The following is a 12,015-nucleotide window of genomic DNA, read 5'->3' on the forward strand; positions in this document are numbered from 1 at the left end:
CGCTTATTAAAATATCTACACATCTTAATACAAAAAATATTTATTCTTTATGACTTGTATCTATGATATAATCAAGTATAATTAAAAATATTTGATTCTTTGATTTTTTTAACAATAATATTTTTTATTTTTAATACTAAAATATTTATAATTAGAAATTTATTGGGTCCTTTTTGGGAAAAAAACTATTTTTAATATTAAAATATTTTTCTGTTGAATTTGGCAAAAAAAAAAAATTATTGGGGCCTGTTAGGCAATAATCAACAATAAAATATAAAATGAAAATAAATAACATACATTTAATGTAGTCCTATTAATAAAAGGTTACCAGATATACGAACCTAGTCGCATATATGATTATTTAAAATATAAAATTTAATTTAATTTTTAGATAAACCCGATTTGACATCTCTCTTCACTCAAGTAATGAAATTTGCAACCATTGAATTTTGCACTAAGAATTTTCCCTTCTTTTCTCTTTTTGAGTTTTCTCTATTGAGTGACATAATTATAGCTTATATTATCTTTAACAGAACAGGGAACCTAACATTACCTTTATATAGAGTTTTCACAGATTTTCCACCATAGACTTAACGATATTTCATGGTCTGCACTAATAATTCAGCCTACAATACAAAACTTAAAGTATTAGCCCGCTTGATCTAGATCAATTATTTATGCATTATTGAATGTCTCATAGTGTATCAATTTATTTTAAATTGATTTAACTTAAAACTAAAACTCACAATTAAAAGTAAGCCCATTATATAAAAATTTTCAACATTCTTCCACTTGGGGGATATTAGTTGCGACTAGTTTTGTAAAAGAAAAAAAAAATATTTTCAAGTTAAGATTATTACTTTTTTGTAATTGAGATTATTAAAAAAAAATAAAAAGCGTCCGCAGCTTTATGCCAAGGCATATCTCAATCATCATAACAAAAACAAAAACAAAAATTATATACAACTATACACAAATGTCAGAGGAACTCTTCAAATGGTAGCCCTTAGAAATGCGAAATCTCAATCCTTATTTAACAAATCTCTTTAAGCACTCGAAAGCTTTTGACCCGAATATTGACATTTATGAACCCAGTTGCTCACTTAGAAATACTTGGGAGAACATGGACATATTATCATTCCTCAATTCATTAATATCCCTAGGTATTATATGGTACATTCACACGAATGCTAACATTTGTGACGAAGACACTCGGCTATACCCCAAATGATAGTTTAGAGTGCATAAAATATACTCATGAATTAAACTATTATTTTACATGAAAGTTGACATTTGTAATGCCAAACCCCAATTACTAAACGGTTCAAAACAGCGGAGTAATAGAATTTTGGCTAATTGGAAGTTGCCAAACGTGCTGCAATGCTCGGCTTTGAGGGGTCTGAGGGAATGAAATAATGGACAACTATGTCCAGACAACACATTGGATTTGATGCACCAACTAGGGCACAAAATGCTCCTGTTCTCGAAAGCAATGGTTGTTACATTTCCTCCATATACAGTATACCATTTCCAACAAAAACAAGACGGTCGGGCCTTTTTCCACTCCACCTTATCATTGCCACAATGCACCCATCTCCCATCTACTCCAAGGCCATCCAAATTTCTTAGAATGCCAAAAAAAAGAATAGAACTTGACGAGAATAAGAGCAATCGAAGAATAGATGGTTGTGCCTCTTTATTGCCTCCCTATACATAAAACATCTATTCGAGAAAGGTAAAAATAGATTAATACGATTAAGAGTAAAAAAGACGTTCTTTAATCACTAACCAAAAAATAAAGATTTGTGAAAGAATATCCGAACCATGCTACCAAACGATGCAATGGGACACGAGGGCACTACTTTAAAATTTTAAGGGCCCAAATTTTGTAAAGAAAACAAAATTAGATTTTAGACTACTCCACGTTTACCATTCGATTCAATAAGATCTTTGATATCGAACTATAGCAATCACTACATCACTGAGCGATATAGTATCTTTCATGATCACATGTATCAGTTAACCTTATCAACGTAAACGAGATATGGTAGTGTAGCAAAGAATAACAACACTTGTTTACAATCTAATATGTGTTATTTTCTATTTGTCGGTCACTTATCTCTCTTCCTTAAACAGCACAAACATGCTTGAGAAATCTCTTATAGCTTATGAAACAAGGTTGTATGTCTTAATTATATATATGTAAATATCTTGAGATAACTTATGATATACAAACAAGGCTTTAATTAACAATGCCCCAAGCCTTTGCTTAAAACTAACACAAGTCTTAAGACTTTGTGTAATGACATGTCATGTATCATACCAAAACAATCAAAATGTTATGAGGGACTATTATTGATAAACATCAAAATTGTTCCAAAAACATTAACAAAAATGTATCCAAACAAAATACATAGAGCAAATATTTTATCTCCCATTGACCAATTATATTAAAAGACTCAACTATACCCATGCCAAAATGTGTTTCTTAAAAGCATTAGGGTGAAGTTCCTTAGTAAAAAGATCAACAATCATATCGCAATCCTAATATGCTCTACTGTAATTTCACCCTTCTTCACAAGTTCTTTCATTGTCAAATATTTAACTTTCATGTGTTTAAACCCCATTATACCTATGTTCTTCCTAGTGAGCAATACTACAAAAATGTTATCACAACACAAATATATTGGTTTAGAAATGAAATCAACTACAAACATCTCAATAATGAGATTTCTCAACCAAAAGACTTGTGTAGTTGTTTTAAACACACTACAAAATCAACCTGCATCGTAGAAAAAGTTACCAATGTTTTCTTTGCACTTTTCCATTATACTAACCCCATGCTAGTGTGAATATAATATGATATGAATTTTTAATCATCTACACAATCACTACAAAAAAAATGATTTTTTGCGACGATTTTAAAAATCGTCACAAAACATGGCGTTTTGTAGCAGTTTTGAAACCGCTGCAAAATATGTTTTTTGCAGTAGTTTTTTTAAAATTTTGCGGCGGTTTCATAAAACCACCGCAAAATTCAATAAAACATTTAATTTTACGATGGTTTTCAAAGAACTTTCGTTAAATTTAAAAAATAATTAAAAAATTCAATTCAATTTCGCGGCGATTTTTGAGAAACCGTCGCTAAAGTCAAAAATTAAATAATTTAAAATTAAAATTAAAATAACATTTGTGGTGGTTTTCAAAAATCGCCACAGAATTCATTAACAAATTAAATTTGGCGATCGTTTTTCAAAAACTACAGTTAAATTAAAAAAAAAATTAAATAATTTTAAATTAAAATTAAATTAACATTTGCGACGGTTTTTATAAATCGCAGCAAAATTTATTAAAAAATTAAATTTTGCTAAAGAAAATAACTAAAAATTAAATTAATAAAAACAAATATAAAATCTGAAAAATAAATTTAAAATTGAATTTAAATTAATAGCAAAATTCATTAAAAATTTAATTTAAAAAAATAAAAATAAATTTAACAAAACTTTAATATATAAAATTTTAATAATTTTTAAAAAATATATAAAATCTTCTTTTTATTTTTAATCAATTAATTTATTTAATTTAACTCAATTAATTTATTTTTAATTTATTCCATTATTCTTTTAAAAAATAATCAATTAATAAATGTTTTTAATATAAATTAAAAAATATAAAATATAATTATGAAAATTTTAATAATTTTAAAAAATATATAAAATCTTCTTTTTATTTTAAATCGATTAATTTATTTAATTTAATTCATTTAATTTATTTCATTATTCTTTTAAAAATAATCAATTAATAAATGTTTTTAATATAAATTAAAAAAATATAAAATATAATTCTAAAAATTAATATATATATATATATATATATGTGCATATATGTTAAGGGGACTTCGCAGATTAGTTGGTTCGTATGCGCCAGGCTGGCCATGCTTGTGCGCGGGCCTAGCAATTAAAAAATTAATTTTTATTAATTTTTACGATGATTTTGAAATAGCTGCTAAAATTAAAAATTTAATTTTGTTTATTAATTTTCCCGACAATTTTGAAATTGCTGCTAAAATAAAAATTTATTTTTTTTAATTTTTTGCGACAGTTTCAAAACCGTCACTAAATATTATAAAAATCACCGCAAAAAATATAATTAGCGGCAGTTACTCCAGCGGTTGCTGAAAACCGCCACTAAACACTCCTTGACGGTTGACTTAGCGCCAATTTTCAAAACAGTCGCTAAATGCCGATTTTTTTGTAGTGAATTGGAAAAATAGGAATTTGTATACCCTATTAGCTCAAGATTGTCAACCTTTATCTAAAAACATATAAAGTGTCCACTCAAGAGGGAGTGAATTGGGTATAATAAAATTTTGTTATTTTTGAAATCTATGTTTAGATTAAAATTGTTGCTGAAGATAATGTATAATATTAACATTAAAATGCTATTTCTTTTAACAAAAATGTTTCTAGAATTGAAAACACATAGATTGTAAATTGATATAGAATACTTATCAAGTGAAAATCAATTGCAAAGAAAAATAAGATGCAACCATTACATAAGGCATTTACAATGGTTCAGGCGATAAGTCTACTCCATTACTTTAACTTCTTATTAAAGATTTTAAAAATATCCACTAAATGGATTACCTTTTAAGGGATCAACTACAATCTATACACAACTTTTAGAAGCTCAAGTGAAACCTCAGTTTTTACAGACTAAACTGAAACCTCAACTTTTTAAGAATAAGTTGGGACCACAACTTTTCAAGGCTAAATTGGAACCTTTCTTTTTATAAGTTTAGTAGTAACCTCTGCTTTTACAAAGAAAGCAATAACCTTATATTCTTTTTATAAGATAAGGTAGAACCCTTACACTTACTTGTTGGAAGAAAAAATAGAAAGTTTCTCGCAACAAGATAACCCTCAAGTAATATAAGTTACAACTCAAGAGGGTATATACAATAAGAATGAAAGGAATAAAAGGGATAAGGTACTTCATTCTCTCGTCAAATTCTAATTCAAATGATCTTTCTTAGCGCTCAACCAGATGAAAGCTCGAGGTGAAAACTAATATGATTGTGAGTAGGTAATCACTCAAGCAATATAGGTTGGCCTAAAACAAGCACAAATTGGCTGGACTTCAACTTAGTTTGCCTCAACATTTTCTTAGGATATTTTGTATGACTAATTTGACTATTATCAACCAAATTAAAGAAACTGTTGAGAATGTGTAGATATTAGGTGCTAAAATTGGATTTCAAAACTTCTATAAAAAGGTCATGAGTTGCAAGAGATCATGTTACTAACTTTCCAGCTATACTAAGAAAATGTCTCTTTTTCTACATTTTTACTTACAGAAGAAAAAACACTCTTTTAGGATATCTGGGAAGTTAGCAACATGATCTCTTGTAGTTCATGACCTTTTATAGAAGCTTTAAAATTCAATTTTAGCACCTAATATTTGCACATTCTCAATAGTTTCTTTGATTTGATTGAAACAGTCAAATTAGTTATACAAAATATGAATACATTCAAAAGGAAAACATTTTGCACAACATATAAGCATATTTTTCTTTCTATTAAAAGAGACAACAATCAAACCTCATAAAATAAGGAAATAAATCTTAAACTATCAAAATTATGATCATTTCTGGTCACTTTGTATAACAGTTAGATAACGACTATATTTTTTAAATTTGTCACATAGATACTCGAGTGGAAAATAAGAATAATCAATTTATTTTAGCACATGCTCTAGTTAACATTATAGCTAATCGATTGAGTATAAGTTTCACTCAATTGCATGAATACTCAGTCAATTATCTTTTAGACTATAGAGACCATCCAAGCTAATTCACTCAACCGAGTTATACTACATACTAGATTGAATGAGTAACACTACTTGAACACCAAATAGCTTTCAATCAATTTGCAGATATGCTTTAGAAAGAACACTTGATTGAATAGATTTTGGTATTCGATTGGTCATGTTATCGCTTGAGTATATAATTCTAAATAGCCTATTGGAAAAAAAGATGTAGAAACCTACTCTTTGTTCTTTTCAAAGTATTTAACTGGGAACTAGACCTACTCGATTGTTGACTTAGATCAAAGACTTGATATCCTATAGCTAGTCTATCACTCAATTGGATTAATTTTTAACTTGATTTGAGATATAAGCATAGAGGCTTCTTATATTAACACATTATCTCCAATTGATTGGTGAATAAAATTCACTTGATTGATTATTCAAATACTCAATAGCTTTGTGAACACTTGATTGGATAATTCACAAAGCCATTTGGATTAATAAGCTGATATACTCGATTGAGCCTTACCAAGTTTGTTTGGATACTCAATTTAAGTATACCCAAATTATTTTCTACTCAATATCTAACACAAGTTCATTCAAGCTAGGTTTTCGACACATACTTGGGACTCTATTAAGAATATATAAAGCAATTTTAATAACCTCAACCCAAAGAGAATATGAAAAATTAGCTCTATCTTATATGCTTCTAATTACATCTTTAAGTGTGAGATTTCACCTTTCGGTCACACCATTTGTTTAGGATTGTTTGGCATAGTGACTTGAGCTACTATTCCACAATCTTCCAAGCACTTATAAACCATGTGACAAAGCATAATATCGAATGACTTTTGAGTCAAAAAATAAATTAACCAAACCATTCTTAAACTCCAAAGCATAATCTTCAACTCCAAAGCATAATCTTCTTTGTCTAACAGGAAAATAGAAATCAAATTCCGCTTAAAGGATAGTACATATATAAAATGTGTGTCTTTATGTGAATTTAAATCCATAATTCAAATTTAAACAAACTACTTCAATGAATTCTACATCCACATTTTCATTATTGTCAATAGTGAGTTTAAACTCTTTTTTGTTTGGCTTTATTTTTTTTATGAACCCTTGCAATGTAAAGGCTACCAAAAATTGGATGGGACTCTAGCTAAATTGGATTTACATACAACAAGAGCCAAGGATTTACCTTTAGGATAATGCTAGATGGCCAATCTGGGTGACAATTTTGTTGACAATCCAGTTAAAATTACATATCTATCCTTATCCTAAATTATAGATTTATCCTTAATTTTTCAAATCAAATTGAATACCCCACCCGCCCAAAAGCATCATCTTCCTCACTTACGCTCTCTCTCCCCACTGCCTGCCCAGCTTCCTCACCTACTCTCTCTCTCTCCCCACTGCGTCCATCTCCGGTCGCCCAGCTTTTTCCTCTCTTTCTCTCTCTCTCCTTCCCTCACTCTCTCTCGTCTGCTATGCTCTTTTTGGTCACCGTTTGTAGTCATTGCATCCGCCTCCAACGCAGCCGCCTCCATCACTGTTCGACACCCTTAAAGTCGTCACCATCAATGTTTTTGGTCGTCGTTCGCCTCTGTTGCCTCCATCGTCATTCGCCTCTGTCATTCCCGCCGACACCTCCATCTCCCCTCTCTCTCTCTCTAGGTCTTCTCTATCTCGCCCGCGGCTTCTCCTCTCCTATGGCCATACGTCGTTCCCTAACGTTCGTCGCTGTTGAGCTGCCGCCGACGCCTCAATCGCTTTTTCCCGTTCCAGTGTCACCACTGCCATCAAATAATCTATATTACATATATATATATACATACTACATATATACATATAAAATGCTATGAAGAAATATTATTTTTGCTTGTATATATTTTAGTGTTAATAATTTATTTATGAAAGCTGCAAATTTGAGAATTGATTGAATTTCATTTGTGCCTATTGTTGCTTTAATTGTGAAAATTAGGAAGCCTCAAGCATTATTTGGTTAATCAGAGTTTTGTGTTTCAGGTTGGCATAATTATGTATCTTCCTACAATAGATATCTGGTTTTGGATTTTTGTTATTTATGTTGTTCTTTAATTTGTTCTCAACAGGATGCCATCATTATAATTTTGATTTGCTATGTTATCATTTGTTCTCAATGTTTAACATAGCAAATCATTATAATTTTGATTTGCTATGTTATCACCACAATGGATGATCTGGTTTGTCCACTACATTACCTCCATGTTCACTTCCCCAATCTTCTACTCTTCTGCATGTACTATAAATTTGACTTCTCATAGATTGTTCAAATTGAATTTGAATCCTAAATCATACCATTCACTGGTAATTCTTAGTTCTATTATTTTCATATTATAAAAATAGAATCAATTAATGATTATATACAAATTAAAAATTATAATAGATTACCTATCAATAATAAAGTACATTTAATATTTTCTCAAACTAGACGGGTGATTCCAAGGAAGGAGAGACAAGGAATATGCATGGCAACTAATGAACTAAACCACTTACATTGCTTTCAAAATATCACAAAGTTTCTCCAAACTTATTAGACATAGCAACGGATTTGCTCTAAATTGATTTATGTATTAAACATATTTAGAGTGCCATAAAAAGAGTGCCATGAAAATCTTGTGGGTAAAATCCAATACCATACAGCCATAAAAAGAGTGCCATGAAAATCTTGTGGGTAAAATCCAATACCATACAGTTGACAGTATAAGGATTTTGTATTCCTTATAAATATTTTTTTTGCATGCCAATGAATCAACATGCATCCATATAAGGAAGAACATCCAAGTGGGGGATTCAACAGAAAATTTCAACACAATGGATTTGGACGCATCAGACATTAACACCAAAAAAGCCAGACTGTATCAAGACATATAATCCTATGTACACAATCCAAAACCATTGCACCAAACTTTTTAGTTTCCACAGGGAAGGACAACATAACTATATGGTTTTAACAAAAAAAACACAGCTAGAAAGGTTCCCATTAGCATCAATAAGAACAATTAACTTTGCCTCACATAGCCTCACCACCTACACGCTACTAAGCCCCCCCCCCCCCCCCCCCCATAATTCTCCTTGCAAGCTGAACGTCTTTAGGCATAATGGTGATGCTTTGCATGAATTGTATAGAGATTGGTATCTTCAAACAACCCAACAAGGTATGTCTCTGTTGCCTCCTGCAATGCCAAGAGCATGCTCTAGAACCTCAGGTCAGTCTGCATCCAAACAACATTATTTTATGATGAGATCTATAAATACATTATTTAAAAAAAGAAAGAATAAAGCAAACAAAAATCTATCAAGAAATGCACATATTTTATTCCACCAAAGAGAAATTTGATAACCCCCACAATCATCCACGATTTGCATACCCAAGTGTATTATCAATGGTCCATGGTCCTCCAGGTTGCTCGCACTTATTTTCAATCCATAAAATGTGAAAACTGGAGTCAAGGCTGTAGTATATTGCAGTTCCAACAATAAAAGAACACTCTATACAATGGAAAATTAAAAGCATCCAAAGTATGTTTGTGGCCGAGTCATCCATGACAGCTTCACCAAGCGAATAAACTCCTCTTCAGTGGCATCGAATGCCCTCTTTATCACCTCTGCAGACAATCCTTCCTCCTTCCAAAGCAAATTCTGGGAAGCAAGCAAATTTGTTAAATGAAATCTTAGGGATTTAGATTGGAAGGATTAAGATTAATTTGAGTTTAATTTTGATTAGGTATTACCATTAATTATCCCCATAAATAGCTGCCCTTGTTTCTTCTAACAAAGTTCATAAATTCATTTTCTTCTTATCTTCCAACCTAACTGAAAATGAATGAACAATTAACCAATTTTGCAGCAATCATACTGAAGAGAGCAACAATGTGTTTGGCTACCGAGAAAGTACAGAACGAACAAGCACCGAAACACAAATCCACACAAAAATGTAACGAAAAAGAGGAATCTGAAACTAGGGATGTGGAACAGTACTGTGGACGAAAGGAAAGAGGTGATGGGTGATGAAGCGAGAGGCTTCAGGGCCTCCGTGGCCGTCGTAGACGCCAACAAAGGTGGCAGAAGGCGACTTAAAAACCTGGCCTTGGTCTTCCAACGCAGAATTCGCTTGAACCACCACAATCGAGTAGTTTCCGGAAGCATGGAGCTTCAAGCCCATGTCCCACAGAAGCCTGTCGCCTCCTCCGCCGCCGCCATCGCAGCCGAAGCACCGCTCCAGTGGCCTGTAACAGGACTCCAACATCTTCCTTTTTCTCTCTCCCTTTCTCAGTCTCTCTCTAGAAATGGTAGTTTCTTGAAGGCCCAATTGTTTGCCCAATTTTTTTGAATTCCCGCCCAAATTGAGAGACCCACATATTCCCTTCCTCTCTGCTTCTCTCTCCCGACCTCCCCCTCTCTCTGTTTCTTCACCTTCGCCGTCAACCTTCCCTTCTCTCTCTCTCTCTCTCGACCTCCTCCTCTCTCTGTCTCTTCACCTTCGCCGTCGCGCCTCCAGGTTGATCAGTGTCCTTTTTATTGTTCTAAATGTATAATTTTAAGAGCATTAGGTTTAGATTTCGTACCTTTCTTCTCGTTGAGAGGTTTAAAGACAAAATAAACTACTTGAGATTTTCCATTCTTGAGTTTGCCTCCCCGACAACAAAAATAGTGATAAGGTCATTGATCTTCCAAGTTTCATCTTGAGAATTATGGGTTGTCACAATCATACCAAATTTAGCTTGTGGAAATGTGTTCGAGGCTTGGTGGATAATACAAATATCAGGAAAAGTGATATCAAGGGTTTTAAACTTAGTTTGGTAGTGGACCATCTTAAGGATATAATCCCTGTAAAACCCCAAATTTTTTAAAAGGCTTAAGATTAATTTGAGCTTGGGTCGTAGGAGAAATTATCAAAGGAGTAGGGATTTAAGTGTAATTTATTGCAGTTATAAGTGCCGAATCGATCGGAGGGAATGCCCCAGAGTGTAATTGGCTATGGAAAATGGCATGGTCTCGATGAGCGTTCCGAGATAAGATTTTTGAAAGTAAAAGAAATCAGAATTGAGACGGTTTTTGGTACAGTTAAAATACAGCTATGATTGAGACTGAAATACCGAATTGTCATAGGGGCCTTCCGGGAAGTCAACGTAACCTTGAGGGGGCTCCAATTTTTCATGAAGATCAACCCTTTAGTGGTTGCGGGAAGAATCAAAGGCCCGATGAGGACTGGGGGCGAAATCGATTTTATCGAATAACTTTGAAAGTTATTAATTTTGGATTTCAAGCATCATGATGCAATTTAATTTGAGTGTTAGGGGTGTATTGAAATTAGAGAAATTCTCAAGTGTATTAGGGATAAATTATGGGGATTAAATATATATTATTTCTAAAATTATATTAGAATAATATAAATATATATATGCATTATACATGTGTGCGCAAGGCGTGGGAGGCAGGAAGAAGCTCCAAAATTTTGTCCGCGCGCGTGGAGGAGGCAAGGTGCAACACGATGGAATTGGGTTGAGCAAATTGCAGAGGATTTGAGAAGATTGTCGAGGGAAGGAGTGGGCGCCAAGGCTCTTGGGGGTGTTGGGTTCTCTATAAATAGAGAAGAAGATGGTCGAATTCGGGCATGGCGTATCAGTGGCCGAAACAGAGAGTGGGAGAAGAGAGTTGCAGAGAGTGAGGTGTTGGAAGTTTTGTGCTGTTTTTTCATTGAAGAAGAAGGCGACAGAGAGATAAAGAGAAGGATACAAAAATTCCATTACTTCAAAAACTTATATATTTGATACAAAAGTATGGGTCAATACCAAATCTCCATAATTTAAGGAGAGTTGGTACCTTGTCTAAAGCTGAAATTAGGCTCTACCACAATTCATTCAAACTTCAAGTACATTCATTAATTACATTACAAAAGATTCAAAAAAGCAACATGATTGGCACATAGCTTTGTATCACACAGGAACCTTCATCACTCCTCCTTGATGCAAGAGCTATGCACAACACCAAGCTTGTCTCTAAGTTCTTCGAATCTATTCTTCTGCAGCCCTTTAGTAAAAATATCAGCAACTTGCTCTTCTGCTGAACAATGTAATAGCACAACTTCACCTTCCTTTTCTGCTTCTCTAATAGCATGATATTTGATTTTAATGTGTTTAGTTTTTCCATGAAAAACTGGAT

The 12,015-nt window shown here is 32.6% G+C and overlaps 1 protein-coding gene across 3 annotated transcripts; it reads right to left on the reverse strand.

The window, feature by feature from the left end:
* Positions 1 to 8,901: 8,901 nt before the first annotated feature.
* LOC127809534 (probable protein phosphatase 2C 78) lies at positions 8,902 to 10,581 on the reverse strand. 3 transcript variants are annotated; one of them, XR_008025131.1, is made up of 4 exons: positions 9,832 to 10,581; positions 9,585 to 9,666; positions 9,222 to 9,492; positions 8,902 to 9,065 (listed from the first exon to the last, which is right to left on the reverse strand). XR_008025131.1 is itself a non-coding variant. In XM_052348393.1 (2 exons), the coding sequence occupies exons 1-2, from the start codon at positions 10,097 to 10,099 to the stop codon at positions 9,428 to 9,430; spliced, it is 333 nt and encodes a 110-aa protein (XP_052204353.1). In that variant the 5' UTR covers positions 10,100 to 10,581; the 3' UTR covers positions 8,902 to 9,427. The 3 variants fall into 3 exon arrangements, 1 of the variants encoding a protein (XP_052204353.1); XR_008025130.1 differs by having other exon boundaries at positions 9,222 to 9,666; XM_052348393.1 differs by lacking the exon at positions 9,585 to 9,666 and having other exon boundaries at positions 8,902 to 9,492.
* Between the last annotated feature and the right edge of the window lie 1,434 nt (positions 10,582 to 12,015).

The sequence above is a fragment of the Diospyros lotus genome, chromosome 9 (assembly GCF_014633365.1).
Source record: "Diospyros lotus cultivar Yz01 chromosome 9, ASM1463336v1, whole genome shotgun sequence".
Classification (NCBI taxonomy): domain Eukaryota; kingdom Viridiplantae; phylum Streptophyta; class Magnoliopsida; order Ericales; family Ebenaceae; genus Diospyros; species Diospyros lotus.